The 16,008-nt window shown below is 50.4% G+C and overlaps 2 protein-coding genes across 12 annotated transcripts in view; one reads left to right on the top strand and one right to left on the bottom strand.

Moving 5' to 3' along the window:
- Positions 1–9,937, bottom strand: part of LOC102967256 (cytidine monophosphate-N-acetylneuraminic acid hydroxylase) — a 334,461-nt gene extending 324,524 nt beyond the window's left edge. The window contains exons 1-2 of the mRNA XM_042985584.1: positions 9,838–9,937; positions 7,028–8,603 (exon numbers count right to left, since the gene is read on the bottom strand). The gene's annotated coding sequence lies outside the window, so the exon portion shown is untranslated. The remainder of the gene's footprint in view (positions 1–7,027; positions 8,604–9,837) is intronic.
- The window catches only part of CARMIL1 (capping protein regulator and myosin 1 linker 1), a 310,110-nt gene that overhangs the window by 105,099 nt on the left and 189,003 nt on the right, over positions 1–16,008 (top strand). For 8 of the 11 annotated variants that reach the window (XM_042985575.1, XM_042985582.1, XM_042985577.1 and 5 more), the window contains 2 exons: positions 8,676–8,726; positions 12,874–12,933. In XM_042985575.1, coding sequence (XP_042841509.1) covers positions 8,676–8,726; positions 12,874–12,933 — 111 coding nt within the window. Of the gene's footprint in view, positions 1–8,675; positions 8,727–10,515; positions 10,641–11,084; positions 11,183–11,219; positions 11,269–12,873; positions 12,934–16,008 lie in introns of those variants that run through there. The other 3 variants (XM_042985580.1, XM_042985579.1, XM_042985581.1) reach the window with 3 other exon arrangements.

Here is a 16,008-nt window from a genome sequence, read left to right as displayed (position 1 = left end):
CAGACCCTTGACTGAGAAGTTGGGCTCAGCAGAGGGAGGGAGTTAGCCGAGGGGTGTAGGGTCCACGGTCTCCTTCTCGCTCTACATACTTCTGTCTGTGGGCTTTAAAGTTTTTTTAACGTTCATTTATTTTTGAGAGACGGAGAGACAGAGCACGAGCAGGGGAGGGGCAGAGAGAGAGGGAGACCCAGAATCCGAGGCAGGCTCCAGGCTCTGAGCTGTCAGCCCAGAGCCCCACGCGGGGCTCGAACCCACGAACCGCGAGATGGTGACCTGAGCCGAAGTTGGAGGCCTAGCAGACTGAGCCAGCCGGGCGCCCTGTCCGTGGATGTTAGGCACGGGCAGGTCCCAGCACAGGTCGGTGGGGGGTCGTCGGGAGCCCCGGTGGAGGGATGGGGCTTTCCTTCCGGCTCTTCGGAGGCCGAGGAGGAGGGCGGGCAGGTGCCGGCGTGTAGGTTTGCAGTGGGATGTCCTCGGCGACGCCGTCTGATCAGTTCTGTTTTCGCAGTGGAGCCGGAGGCACAGCGTGTCCACAGCTGCAGGAAGTGGGGTCAGCGTGCGGACTGGGTGGCGGGACCAGCCGCCGGGGGGTTCATCCAGAGTTGAGGTCTCTGTCTGTGGGCGGAATGAAGGCACCAGGAAGGTGTGGGCGGTGGCACAAGGTTTCAGTGCGGTTTCGGTGGGGTCAAGGGGCCGGGGCTGATGGGAAGAGAGGCTGTGGGATGCTCAGGGGCCCCGCAGGCCGGGGTTAGGAACCCAGTGGGGTAGCTGGGTGGGGGGAGAGATATGGGTGCTTGGCGAGCTGTGATGTGCCCCGAAGTCACCCGGGGAATCTTAGTAAATGCAGATGCGATGCAGCGAGCGTGGGACGGGACCTCAGTCTCTGCCTTTGAACAAGCTCCCGTGTGATGCCAGGCCCTGGGCCCCGCGGGTCGCACTTTGAGGAGAAGCTGGCAGGTTGTCATTCTAGAGGGCGGCCCGAATTAGAAATCCAGAGGTGGCACGGCTTTAGGCAATGGGTACCATGGCCTGGAAGTGACTGAGCAGACCGGAAGGTCAAGGAACGAGAGGGCCACCTGAGTCACTCAGGACACGTGACGGCGAGGCTCGCTAACGCTTACTCTCCGCGAGCTGTTCTGGGCGCCTGGAGTGCGGACTCCACGTGGGCGCTGCCTCTCCGGAGCCCAGTGCCCTGAAGCAAATGGGTGCGTGAGTGACCCCCGAGGACAGGCGTGCAGGAAGGGGGCGTGGAGAGTTTGGGCCAGGCGTTGGCCTCAGGTGTGAAGGAGGTTAAGCGTGTCTAAGAGAGTGCTGGCGTTTCACAACTACTTTGGAGGCCTCACGACTCTCCTGCAGGCGCGGTGCTCTACCCATTTTCCAGGTTAGAAGAATAAGGTTCGGAGGGACTGGTAATTAGTAAGTGGGAGAGCGTTCAAGTGAATTCACAGTGGCCCGGGTCCCAAGTCCATTCCTCCTCTGTATCAGGTTTCCATGCAGGAATGCAAATTCTCTTCTAATTCCCTGGGAGGCTGCAGTTACCCTGGGGGTGCTCTCCCCTGGGCTGGCTCTGCTTCCTGGAGTGTGAGGTGTTGTGAAGGAAGCTGAGCCCAGGGGATGCCCATCTGGGCTTGGCTCTTCCTGGCAGGACAGCTGGGCTTGGCTTCGTCTCTACCAACTTTGCGCCTGCCTCTTAGGTCTTAATTTTTTGTTAATGTTTATTTATTTTGAGAGAGAGAGAAAGCGTGCGCAGAGGAGGGGCAGAGAGAGGTAAGTAACCTGCCGACGGTCAGGTAGGAAGCTGGTAGGAAGAGGTCTAGCGGGAATTCACACCCGGGCTCACTGCCTCTGGATCCAGCACTCTTTGTCACTGGTCTTTTCTTTCAAGCGACTCTTTGTGGTCTCTGTTGGATGCCATGCCTGGGAGGTCCCCATCCCTGGGGTTTGAATTTTGAGAGGGGTCACGCATGGAAGAAAAGTCCATCCACCCGGTAAGGGCAGCCAGAGGGACCGTCTGCTTTCTGTCCCTCTTGAGCTCTGAGTGTTTTCTTGCTTTACTGTATTTTTGGGGAGGTTTTTTTTTTGGGGGGGGAGGATTATGAGAGCTGTCCGTTAAAAACTATATTTGTGCTTAACGTTCTGTCACTTGGAACACAGAGGAACTCTCCTGGATGCTGATCGATCATTCAGCCATTTAACCCTTCCTGGTCTGCTTCCCCTTTTGTAAAATAAAGGAATTGGATGCATCCTTCCCCAGGACTCTTGTAGCTCTGTGACTTGTAGCTACACTTGGGTTCTAGTGACTCTCATGGTCAAGGAGAGGCTGGCTGGGCCTGTACTGGGGAAGCAGGAGAAGTTTTGTGAATTCATTGGGTTCGTATGAGCTTTACCTCCACCTGGCATGTTTTCTGTGCTCCTCGCACGACTGTGTCTTTACCATTGGTGAGTTCATCTAGAACATAGCGAGGACACCGGTGGCTGATCCCTTCCTAAGTGCACATGCCACAGGCAGACCTGGGAGCCCCCAGTTCACCGCCCACCGGGGGCCGAGAGCTCTGGGCAGGAACCCTCCACACCCCAGGGCCTGACACGAGCCCCCCGGCACCCTGAGGGGTATCAGACTCTTACTCATAGCCGAGGAGGTGGCCCCTTTTCTAGGGGATCATTCTGCCTTGAAAAATGTGTCCTCATAGAATCAGTGTGGCCCATTCCAGAGATTTGTGTCAGCTGGCGCTTTGAGAAGAAGATGTGATAGGGAGTGACATTAAGGAGAATTGATGTTTTGAAGCAGCCACACGTTCATCTGTGGGGAAGCATTAACTCTGTTTTCTTTCATGCTTTGATAATGCCCTACAGCTTGCGGTCGTGGGGCGGCAGAGGGAAGGAAGCGATTGTCTGACGAGCTGTGTGAAAACACTCCATTTCTGCACAATGGCACAAATAACCAGGTGACAAAGAAATGGGTTTGCCCAGGTGTTAGAGAACAAAAGCCTTGCTCCCCTGTTGATGGAACATCTGTCATTCCAGGGAGTAGGGCCCCAAGAAGGAATTCATTCTTCTTTGCAAACATTTAGTGGGGACTTGGCATTCCCAGTCGTCTACACAGACCCAAGAGGAGCGGGGTCCTGGAGCAGGGGCCTCAGTCACGGACCCCGAGATAGGAAGGTGACACGGGGACCTGTTCCAATGCCCTTGTTCTCAGTTCGGGTACGTTTACGTCCGCGAAGATCGCGACTCGTTCTGTTAGTCGCTTGGCTAGTTGAGCTAAATCCAGGCTAAGTGTGGGTAACTGTCTTAGTTTAATACTGTCATGGGCATTTGTAGTGTCATCATAATGTCAACATACAAATAATAACATGCTATCGTAGCTCTTACATCTGCCAGTACTCCTCTGAGCGCTAAATGATGAGCCCGTTTAACCCTCAACGGCTTCGTGGGTGGCGGTACGATCGCTGCCCCCATTTTACAGAAGAGGAAACTGAGCCACGGAGAAGGTTAAGTCATTTGCCTAAGTCACACAGATAGTAAGCAGTGAAGCTTGGACTGAAATGCACACAACCCGGCCCCAGAGTTTCTCCGTTAAACCGCGAGGCCAGGGGTTGGCAAACGTTTTCCGTATAGGATCAGATAGTAAGTATTTTAGGTGTTGTGTGCCGTAAAAATCTCTGTTGCTTCTATTCAGCTCTGCCTTTGTAGCGTGAAAGCAGCCAGAGACAATACGTTAAACAAATGGTGTGGCTGTGTCCCAATAAAGCTTTATTCATAAAAATGGGTAGGGTGCTGGATTTGGCCCACAGGCTGTAGTTTTCAGATCCCGTACTAGACTCTACTGCCTTGTCAGGGAACATCTATTAATGACAGAGAGAGACAGATACTGGAAAGTATGGCGATCCAGTTTTATAAGGGATTTGGGGCCAGAAGTTGCATGAAAAGGATGTATTGTTTGTATTCCTTTTGGGTGAAGTGTCCTCTTGCTTTGGCCGGGGAGGGTGACGGGCCCCATGGCTGTGCACAGTGGACGTTAAGAGGCTCGGGGCCGGGAGAGACTTTTTATTTTAGCTCAACTTTCTGGGCGGTCTTTCACAAGACTCTCAGCACCTCCACAGTGGTGATGATGGTCCTTGCCACCTGCCCCTCTTTCTCCCTGAAGTGTGTATCTTGGATGAATGAGGTCTTGTCTGTGATTCACTTGGAGCCTCTGGAAGAGGGTAAATGTATTAAATGGCCTTCATCATTTCATTTGCTTGCAAATTAGAGAGTACTCTGGGGGTGCGAGACCAGTTTTTGAATGTTTGCCATGTGGAGCCCAATCTTAAAGGAGGGGCATTCTTGGTAATCTGCACGAGAGAGTGGATTGAGGAGGGATGGGTTTATGGATTGCCTGTGCAGCGGTAGGCTGTAGGCAAATGGAGTTATTAAAGAGGATGAAACGGGTATTTATTTCAGTTTTTAATAAGCGTGCATTGCAAGCAGTGAGAGGGTTCTGTAGTCGACCTCATTATCATTTCCATAAGAAAATTTAGGCTTCTCTGCTAAGCTGTGAGTCTCCGCGGTGGGGAGGAGTTTTATAAGTGTTTCCAAGTGAAATGTTGAAGTTAAAAGTTGAACCCAGAAGCCTCAGAGGGAACCAGGCTGCTGCCTGCATTTCAATGAAAGGGAGAGGAAATGCATTATGGAGGTTGAAAATGTGGTTTGCATGCTAAGACCTCTGTGGAAGAATGGGCCTCCCGGAGGAGGGGGGCAGGGGTAATAGCTTGCCCTTAGTGACTGAGGTTCCTTGGTGAAGCACAAATGCTTCTTCGGATCCCCCCACCCCCTCGCTTTTTTTTTTTTTTTTTTTGCAAGAAAATATACTGAACTGAAAATTTCAGCCTAGATGACGTCTTGGAACCCTGGTGGGCTCCTTCTGATGCCAGAAGCTATCATTTGAAAATCAGTAAGTGTGATTACTTCGTCCTAATTTGGGCACCTAAATTGAAGACGTGTTCCCACCCGCTATAACGATAGAAGAGCTGGTATTTGACTGAGACCTCCTCGGTGCTGGGCTCGGGCTTTATCTACACTTGTATCTTACTTTAAAACGACAGTATTTGTCCTGCAGAGGAATATTCTTCTTGTTTTACAGAGGGGGAAACTGAGGCATCGGGCATTCGACTGACTCTGTCAGGGTTAGGCAGCTAGTGAGTGGTGTAGCCAGACTTTAAATCCGCCTTCCTGATTCCAAACCCCTGCAAGGAGGGTGAGCAGGAGTCCTGGGTTTCTGGGACCCTGGGATTGTCCGTGCTTAAGCCCAGAAACGTCTTGGGCAAATGGGAAGATTTTGGTCACCCTGCGAACAAGATGCTGGTGACCTCAGCACCGAGGTGGTGCTTATTATAGGATAAATCGAAGGGGGGTTTTCCTGTGTGATCGCCCCTCAGCTGCTAGAAGCCGTATGTGTGCCCGTAAGACCTCCAAGGCCGCACACCCCAGGACCCTCTTGGAGCCAAGTAGGAAAGCTAGGAGACTGAGTTCTTTGGGGATTCCAGCATGAGCGTAGCCCCATTTACTGGCCCAGTTTGCACCAACGGAGCAAGAGGCACGATTCTGGGAGGAGCAGTGCGTGTAGTTTTTCACTCTTGTTTCAAATGACTGCTACACTCTTGTGCTTACAAGTGGGCATAGTCTCGGGAAAGGCTGGGTCAGCTTTGGAGGATTTCACCCACTCCATCCCCTCCCTTCCCAAACTTTCTAAGACGGGTCCTCATGCCTCCGGAGACCCTAGGTGACCACCAGAAATGGGGACCAGGCGGCACAAAGCTGCTTCCTTCAAAGCCTGGGCTCCCACGTGGATGCGTCTCTTTTCAAACAAATTCTTTTGGGCTGTGTCCAAATTCCGGAGGACGCTGCGTACTCAGAAACTATTTTTCAAGAAGGCGAGTTGGCACATAGGACCGCAGATCGCGAACGGGGTTTTTGCCTGAGGGGAGGCAGAAGTGATCGTGAAAACCTCGTATGTCTACCTGTGGCCAAGAGATTGATTGCTCGTCATTCAAAAGGTGGATGCACACGAACATTCTGAGTTTCTTTCCCTCTCTTTTAAAGAAATGTACTGACCCCGGGGCACCCGGGTGGCTCCGTCGGTTGAGCATCCGACTCTTGATTTCGGCTCAGGTCATGATCTCATGGTTTGTGGGTTCAAGCCCCATGTTGGGCTCTGCACTGACAGCGTGGAGCCTGCTTGGGACCCTCTCTCTCTGCCCCTTCCCCATGCGTGCTTTCTCTCTCTCTCTCAAAATAAATAAATAAACTTACAAAGTAGTGACCCAGTTAATACTCTCCCAGTGGCCCCTAGAAGCGCCCTGTGCTGACTGATCCGGAAGGGGCTGGTCAGGAGAGGGCAGGCAGGTCATGTGATACCTTGGCCGCTTGTGGGAGACTTTAGTCCCCAAAGTACACCACTTACAGAAGGGCGGAAGGCCGGCCCGCACCTCGTGCTCACATCAGTGGTTGGGATGCTTGTGGGAGACCGGTCTCTGAGACTTCTGAATTAGATCCCCACAGGGGGCCTTGTAATTACCCATGCGTTCCTTGTTTCGCCATGTCAAAGGTGCCTTGTCACCTTTATTCGCGTTCTGTGCAAGTTTCTCTGTGACTGTGTTACAGATGAACTATCCTTCCAGAATGCGGTGTTCCTTCCGTGGTTGGCGTCTGCTGCTTGGCAGTAGGCTTGAATAAATTGCAGGCTCACCGATTAGCAGATTAGCATCTGGGAAGCCCCGGGAAGTGAGGGCGGAGCTGAGGCAGGGGCGGGTGCTGGAGGAGGAGGAGAGGGTGAGAAAGGGGGGAGGGGAGTGTGCTGGGGACAGTGGCAGCCACAGCGGAGCGAGGAGTGAGGGGAGGGGAGGGACGCAGACAGACTGAGAGCTGCACAGACGGGATCAGGGAGGCACCTAGAAGACAGACGCACGGACAGGCAGGCAGACCAGTAGGGACTGGCTCTTTTCCTCAGCACCTCCAACATCCCTCATCCTGTTGATGGCGCTCTTACCTCTCTGCTTCCTTCCGACTTTAAAGCTCTGTGGCTCCTCCGTGTTTGCATGGGTGAGGACCACCTGGAACTGGGTCCTGGAGTTTCGAGAGTCCGCGTAAGGAATTAGCAGCCCGGTCTCTGGACCCAGAGCGTGCTAGGTTCGAGTCTCAGCTCGGCCACCCGCTTGCTGGGTCACCCGGGCGAGTTCCATCATCTCTGTGCGTCTTAGTCTCCTCTTCTTACAATGGGGGTGATAACGGTGTCCAGGCTAGCTCTTAGGGTGCTGAGAGGACTCAAGGAGATGGGGCGCACAAGCCTGTTAGAACAGCGTACCCGGCAGTATTGGCCGTGGTTGCTCCTGTCCTTCTAACGTGATCCTGGGTGTCGTGGGACCAACGTCTGTTGGAAGGAACGTTCACGGAGCTTGATACGTTTATCGAAATACTGAAAAGGTTGCATGTTGCTGTCTGGGGCTTGTGCCGTTGAGCTTCTTGCTCGTCTGAAAAGATTCTCGACGGGGGGTCCGGAGCTCCAGCTTCCGTCTCCAGCTCTGGCGTGAACCCAGCAAAGACGAGTTTCTGTGGAACCTGCTCTCAGATTGGAAGCGGAGATGGTGGTAAGCAGCGGGGTTTCCGGTCATTGACCAGGTGATGCTGAGTCCTTTCTGGCACGTGAGCTCTGTGATCTGGCCCTGTGCAGAGAATTTTGTGGGCCGAAGATTCTCGAAGAGACCGGGGATTGCTCCTACAAGAACCCCTGGAAGAGAGAAATGTGTGGGCTGTGTTGTAAATAATAAATTTAGCGATGAGGAAGTTCTTTGAGAAATGAAGAAGCCAGTCCTCCCATCAGAACTTAAGTACTGGAGACTCCTTTCTTCAGTGCAAAGGCCCTGGGGCCTGCCCAGGCCTCCAAGCTGCAGAGTGGCACCATATTCTGACCTTGGCGGTTGTGGACTGGGATCCCTGCTCCGGGGATGAGTTCAAACCATTTCCAACCTCTTTGTATTCACAAGGGCTCCTGCTGGCTAAGAGGGGTCCTAGAAGCATGTGGGGCCCTGTGGACTGCATAGATGTTCTTAGTGGAGTATTGGAATCGAAACCTCCATAAATGTTCTCTCGAGGACTGGGGGAGGCCCAGCTGAGAAACACAGCTGGGGACACCTTGGAAGCATCCCCTGATACGCTGTCTGTGCACTGTGTGAATGTTCTCCGCTCGTGCACAGGGAGTGGAAGCGGGCAAATGTGGGTGGCGGTGGTGAGGAAGGTGTCACAGAGCCCTAGGCTTCTTCATTCAGTCTGCTGCTGATATGGGGGGGGGGGGCGGGGCTCACGACTGTATGCAGGGTCTCTGTGTGTTAACATCCCAGAGACCTGTCGCGCTCACTCAGCAGAAGTAATCTCTTGGTCCCTTGGGCTGTTGATTGGACTGCTCATCTTGAGATTTCACAAGTGATTTGTTCAGTGTGGACCTTCACGCGGTGACTCTTGAGGAAAACGAGTTCTACGTGGCCAGGAGGCTGTCCTGATTCACCGATTCTTCTTACAGGCCAGGAACCCAGCCCCGTGGCCTCTCGAGGCTCCTGTGCCATTCTGTCCTGTGGGTAAAGCCCAAACCCATCAGTCCCACTTGGTGGTACTTATACTGATGCTGTCTTCCTATTCTGCAGGTGCTTACGTCATGCCGAGCCTTCCTCGTGACGGCACGAATCCCCACCAAGGTAAGTGGCGATGCATCTCCTCCAACACACACACACACACACACACACACACTCCCTCTTCAGTGGACACAACTTTGTCTGATATTGTCCGCATCGCAAATACAGAAAAGCAGTTTTTCGTCCAAAGTGATGTGTGTTGAGGACTCCCCCTTAGACAAGGCTGGTTTCTGGTGCCCCAGGAAGTGGCCTGGGCTGAGAAGCAAAACCTATGTCAGTGACATTAACTTTCTGGGGAAATAATTACATTCAGAACAGTGCTGCATAATAGGTACTGGTTATGACATAGATCTCTTCTCTCTGGGGGCCGATCAGACATTTGTTTTCTTTTGTCTTTCTGTGAAATGTACCACATAAGCAGTCAAGTGGACAAAATAGAAATGAATCACAAAGCAGGTACCTCAATGAAGAAATAAAACTTTGCTATCACCCGAGATAGCCCCAGCTCTGCTTTCGGGGATGGGAGTTGGGTCATTGTCAGATCACGGACAGACCCTCAGAGAAGCTGGGTTGAAGGATTGCCCCACGTGAACCAGGCAGATGAAGGGGTCTCCTGGTCAGTGCTTAGCGGTACGGAAGAGCACAGTGCTTTGGGGGGCAGGGCTGTGGGGGCTGTTTTGGGGTATAGGGGTTTGGGGGGGAGTGCTTTGGGAAGCAGGGGTGCTAGGAGAAGTGCTATGGGGAGAGGGGTGTGGAGTGGGGTGCTTTGGGGAGTGGGGGTGGTTGGAGGAGGGCTTTGGGGAGCGGGGGCGTAGGGGCTATGCTTTGGGGAGTGGGGGTAGTTGGAGGAGGGCTTTGGGGAGCAGGGTGTGGGGAGGAGGGCTTTGGGGAGCCGGGGTATTTGGGGGAGGGCTTTGGGGAGCCAGGCTGTTTAGGAGAGGGCTTTGGGGAGCAGGGGAGAAGGCAACAGGCGGGAAAGGTGTGTGGGCGTGGCTTGAGCTGCTGCCCATGGAGTGGGGGGCGGTCCTGCAGGGCAGTCGCGTGGTCACGTGATCACTTGTACGTTTGCTTATTGGCTGTGGGAGGGGACTTGCTCTGGGGCTGGGGGAGGTGAGTGGTGGAGGCTGCTGATAGGCCATGCCAACTCCTTCCTCCTGTCTACCCAGGGGCTAACCTGTGTGGTTCTGTCTCACACGCGTCCCGGCTCCTCCCGCCCGCTGCTGGGTGCCATTCCTCACACTGTGCGGGGTGGGCTGGGTGGGGTGGGCGAGGTGAGGCACTGTTACGCTGTGAGGACCAGCTTGGAGACAGTGATCTGAGCCTTGTTGCGTCTCCCAGTACGTCCTAGACACGGCGTCCTCACTGTTAGGTGTCGTTGGCGGGACGCTTGCCGAATCCTGGACGCAGCTTGTCCTCACATAGGGATTGGGGACCCTACAGGCTCTCCTTGTTGTTTCCGCCTTGTCCTCGCTCTTCGCGTGCCTCCGTGCCGTTGCAAATCCTTTTTCTTTGGCCGGGAGTCCCCGTTTTACCCCTTCTTTGCTTGACACCCTTGAAGTCATTCCTCCGGGCTTCGCGGAACCATCTCCATGCTTTCCTGGCTCCCTGACATGTAGCTTCTCCGGGTGACAGTCCTTTGGGGGCGGCGGGAACATCTCAATTGACCTCACTCGGCCGAGCTGATCAAAGCTGCCCGGGCCATCCCAGGTGGTGCCGACCGAGGCCAGCTGCACTTTATGTCTGCTGGCTTGTGAGGGAGTGCACCTGTTCACACCTGCTCCCTCCAGCTGGAGGAGACGCCAGGGTGCCAGGAGATGCCAGGGTGCCAGGCTCCCACCGAGCCAAGGTGGTTTGCTTCTAAACCTATTCTTGCTTAGGGTTACCATAGTAAGTTTATTTAATTAAAGATGTTTCACATAGTAATGAAAAAGGCTGCAAAAGGAGAGAGCATCTGTGAAATACTGAGTATTGATAAAGGTGAATTATTAAAAAAAAAAAAAAATTAGGGTCTTGGTAAGGACCAGACAATGGTTAAAGGCTGGGGTGATGGGGAGCAGATAACAATTCAGCAAATGTATGCCTTCAGATTGCTTTGCCAGTGTCTTCAAGTTCTCTCGCCATTTTAAAATTTAATTTAATTTAATTTAATTTAGTTTAATTTATTTTTTTATTTTTTAATTATTTACTCTCTTATTTTGGAAGGGAGAGAAAGTGTGAGTCGGGGAGGGCAGAGAGAGAGGGAGAAAGAATCTGAAGCGGGCTCTGCACTGTCAGCACAGAGCCAGGCGTGGGGCTCGAACCCATGAATTGTGAGGTCATGACCTGAGCCCAAGTTGGACGCTTAACTGACTGAGACTTGAAGTGGACGTTGGGTACCCTACATTTAAGGGTGTGGCCCCCAGAGGAAATGCCATTATAGCACCAGCCAGTGGGCTTTACCCCAGGAAGAAACTTGAATGTTGTATCGAAGGCTAGGAAATGAGACGATGTTTATAAGTTTTAATTTGAAATAACTGAAGGTAGGTGTGTGTACTTTTTAGAAAATCATTCCCTGCTTGAAATGACTTTTCAAAACCCAACCAAGTATCGATCCTGATAATTATAGGTAAGAAGACTTGTACTCGAATAGAATGTGTGTATGTAGGTATTTTAGGGAGGGGAAATGTAGGTGCACACGTGCAACAGAGAGAGAGAGGGAGAGAGAATCTTAAGCAGGCTCCATGCTGTCAGCACAGAGCCCAACTCAGGGCTCGATCTCACGAACCGCGAGATGATGACCTGAGCCGAAATTGACTTGGATGCTCAACTGACTGAGCCACCCAGGTGCCCTCTGAATAGAATGTTTCAAATGTGCCTCCAATGCCACATTTGACTCTTGGAGGACAAGAGAAATGTCTCGTTCCTCTTTCCAGTTCCAATCCTGGCACATAGCAGGTCTTCCATTCACGTCTGTTGGTTGACTGAGTGAATAATGAAAGAATACCTTTTCTACCTCTGGTCCTCAACACCGTACGTCAAGACATTTAACGGGAGATTCAGGGGTTCTGTGTTCTCAGGTTCATCCTGCCAGATGCAATAAGGTATGGTACGGCACCAGGGGGCAGAACTCAGGGTCTTGTGGGCTTGGTTATGGGCGGATGCTTCCCCCCCTGGCATTTCTGGTTTTAAGGGGAAGAGGTCAAGCAAACGGATCTAATGCAGTCCTGTCATCGGGTGCCGTGCGACTGCCGTAGTCAGATGGAAGGCTGCAAAACGGGGGGGAGAGATTTTTCCTGTTGTCCAGGAAAAATAGGAAAAATGTGGGACTGGAGATATATTGAAGAAAAAAGAAATGCTGGTTACAGGAGAAGAGAGAAAGGGTCACCTGTTACTTGGGAAGGAAATAAATCATTGTTTATCTGCGCACAGAGAGACGTAGATTTTGACTCAACTCTGTGTGTTTCATTGAACCGTGGTTTAAAATTCCTACATACTGTGTTTTTCTAAGTCCGCTCAAAATATGAATTTCTATGAGAGACGGTAGAGGGAGTATAACCCAGAGGGGAAAGGGTTTAGAGGGAAAAGAAAACCAACGTTGTCTTTATCTCGATGGGACTTTCTGAAGCAAAATTTTGAACTAGGAGAAAAGTGTATGTTTAGATGGCTCGCTTTATACATTCATTTCCCAGTGAAGAAATGCTGGAGTGCAAGTGTGAGAACTTCCCCTTGACTTTGTCCCTGGATGAAATTTAAAAAGTCAGACTTGGACCTTCCTTTCAGCCTTTCAGTAAAGTGACCAATACTTATTCTGAATTAGGATAAATCAAGGTCATATCTTTTGTTTGTTTGTTTTTTTTTTTAAGTTTATTTATTTTGAGAGAGTAAGAGAGAGAGAGAGAGACCACGAGTGAGGGAAGGCGGGGATAGAAAGAGAGAAAAAGAATCCCAAGCAGGCTCTGTGCTGTCAGCACAGAGCCCGACGTGGGGCTTGATCCCATGAGCCGTGAGATCATGACCTGAGCTGAAACCGAGAGTCGGACGCTTCGCTCATTGAGCCACCCAGGTGCCCCAAGGTCATGTCTTAATTCATAAATGGAGATCTGAAACCAGCCTGCCTTCACAAGATGTCCAGTGCCTTGTTTTGTTTTTGGACTTTCTAATTGGAGCATTTGTACCTTGAATTACAGGTTTTGCACCCCTCATTCATTACGGGTCTTTATTTCAATTGCAGCTCGAGTTAACCTTCAGCTACTTGGAGATTCATGGTGTCAGCTGCGGCAGGCCCGCTCAGGTGAGTGCCACAACGGCTCCCTGGTCGCCGTGACTGCACGGCGGTGACCTGTCTCGAGTTCCCGAAACCGGGAACCCCCTGTTTTGGTTCCGGTGTTGAGATTCTCTTGAGATGACGTAGAAAAACAAGACGGGGGAAAATGGAAGTTTCTGAACGATTGATCGCACAGGGGGCCGTGTGGGGAGGGTCTGGGATTTTGTTCTGGTAAGGAAAACGCTTTCTCCGTAACTCGGTCTGAGAAGAACTAATTAGCTTTTATGTGAGCTGACAGTGGAAACGTCAGAGTACTGTTCTTAGAGATTCTGTACGACACGGTTTAGTGTTAAAATCCCACAGCTCTTATATGGCACTGTCTGAGGTCTTTCTGGGAATATAGCGATCTAGGAATTCTTGGGGTCCTAATAAAATGTAGGTTTTTAAAAACAGCTTTGTCGAGCTATAATAAGTAATAAGCAGGGAACTGAAGTGTACGATTTGGTAAGTTCTGACATATGCGTACCCAGGAACCCGTTAACCACAATCAAGACAGCCGACTTAGTCCTCACCCCGCGGGCTCCTCGTACCCTCCCCCCATAAACACTCACTCCTGCCCCCCGCCCCCCACCTGTCTGCGGGCACCTGCCCCTTGCCGCCGGAGAAGAGTTCGCATTTTCTAACACTTTGTCTGAATGGCATCCTAGTGTGTGTACTCTTCATTGACCACCTTCTCTCTGCCTGTATAATTATTTGGGGATGGATTATACTTTGTTGCGTGCCTCCGTACTTCCTTCGTATTGTTGCAGTGTGTTCCATCGTGTGGCTGTATTGCGGCCCTGTCCCCGTTCTCCCGGTGAGGGACAGTTGGGTTGTTGACGTCGTTGGCCAAGTCAAGCTGCCGTGAACCTCTATGCGTACAGCTCTGATTGGGCGTAGGCTTTTCCTTCCCCCCGGGTAGGTACTTAGGAACGGGGCGGCCGAACTGGAGGCTGGGTGCCTGTTTCCCTTTCTAAGAAGCTGCTGAACTGTTTCCCAAGGTGGCTGCGCCATTTGACAGTGTCACCGACAGAGCGTGGGACTTCCAGCCCCTCCACCCCCTCCTGGCCCTGGCACGGTCCGTGTGTTTCATTTTCGCCATTCCGGAAAGTACGTGGTGCTTTCGGATCGTAGTTTTAACTTACGTTTTTCTAACGCCTACAGATACTGAACATCTTTTGATCTGCCCGTTTGCCCATCATCCGTCTTCCTGTCCCAGTGTCCGTTTAAATGTTTGGCCGTCTTTTAAAATTGAGTTGTTTGTTTTCTGATGAAGATTCCTTTTCTGCATTCTGAATACACATCCCTTATCAGATACCTGATTTATACATATTTTTTCTTAGTCTGAGCCCTGGCGTTTCATTTTCTTTGCAGTACTTTTCAAAGGGCACAAGTTTTAAATTTTGATGATGCCCAATTTGCCAGTATTCTCTTTTATGGATTGTGCTGGTGTCATTGAATAAGTCTTTGCTCAAACCGAGGTCACAGAATGTTCCATGTTTTTTGGAAGTGTTATAGCTTTATGTTATACATTTAGGTCTATGGTCCACTTTGAGATAGTTTCTGTATATAAAGCAACATATAGACCGACCTTTCTTTCTTCCTCTTTCTTTCTTTTTTTCTCTTTCTTTCTTTCCTTCCTTCCTTCCTTCCTTCCTTCTTGCTTTCTTTTTCTTTTTTTCTCTTTCTTTCTTTCCTTTCTTTTCTTTCTTTCCTTCTTGCTTTCTTTCTCTTTTTTCTTTCTTTTTCTCTTTCTTTCTTTCTTTCTTTCTTTCTTTCTTTCTTTCTTTCCTTTCTTCTTTTCTTTCTTTCCTTCTTGCTTTCTTTTTCTTTTTTTCTCTTTCTTTCTTTCTCCTTCCTTCCTTTCTTTCTCCTTCCTTCCTTTCTTTCTCCTTCCTTCCTTCCTTCCTTCCTTCCTTCCTTCCTCCCTTCCTCCCTCCCTTCCTTCCTTCCTCCCTTCCTTCTTTTTCTTTCTTTCCTTCTTGCTCTTTCTCTTTCTTTCTTTCTTTCTTTCTTTCTTTCTTTCTTTCTTTCTCATTCATTCCTTCTTTCTTTCCTTCCTCCCTTCCTCCCTTCCTCCCTTCCTTCCTTCCTTCCTTCCTTCCTTCCTTCCTTCTTTCCTTTCTTTCATCCTACCTGTAGGATATTCGCTTGTCTGAAAGATCGTTATTTCTGCACTGAACTGGCTTTCACTTTTGTTGTTCATGTAAGTGTTGGTCTGTTTCTGGACTCTGAATCCCACCCCTCTGGTCTGTTGGTCTGTCTTTGTGCCACTGCCACACGGTCTTGATTACTATAGCTCTATAGTAAGACTCGCTCAGAGGGTGTCAGTCCTCCAAGATGGTTCTTCTTTATCAAAGTTGTGTAGTGATTCTGGGTCCTTTGCAATTCCCTGTGAATTTGAGACTCAGCTCACTTTCTACAGAAAAGGCTGCTGAGATTTTGATTGATATTATAATCAAGTTTGGGAGAATTGACATCTTAACAGTACGGAGTCCCTGACCCAAGAAAACTATGTATTTCTACACGTATTTAGGTCATCTTTGATTTCCATCAACAGTGTTTTACATAGATTTCAGTGTTACAGGTCTTACACATCTTTTGTCAGATTTATTCGCAAGTATTTTGTATTTTTTGATGCTATTATAAATAGTATTGTTTTAAATTCTGATTCCTAATTGCTTCTTGCCAGTGTATTGACATACCACGATCTTCTGTCCTGCCACCTTTTTGCACTCACCTGTTGGCTCTAGTAGCTTTGGGTTTTTTTTAAGTAGGCTCTATGCCCAGCACAGAGCCCAGTGTGGGGCTTTGGACTCACGTCCCTGAGATCAAGACCTGAGCTGAGATCAAGAGTCGGATGCTTAACCGACTGAGCCACCCAGGCACCTCCATTCTTGTAGCTCTTAAAAATGGGTTTGATCATTTTCCCCATAGATGATGGTGTTGTTTGAGAATAAAGACAATTTCGCTTCTTCCTCTTGCAGTATCGATGCCTTTTCTTTCTTTTTCTTGCCTTACTGCTGTTGGGAGGCCTTCCTTGTGGGTCTCTTGTGCTCCTGC

This window comes from Panthera tigris, chromosome B2, assembly GCF_018350195.1.
Source record: "Panthera tigris isolate Pti1 chromosome B2, P.tigris_Pti1_mat1.1, whole genome shotgun sequence".
Lineage (NCBI taxonomy): Eukaryota > Metazoa > Chordata > Mammalia > Carnivora > Felidae > Panthera > Panthera tigris.
Note: the sequence above shows the minus strand (reverse complement) of the source record. Positions and strands in the feature narration are given on the sequence as shown.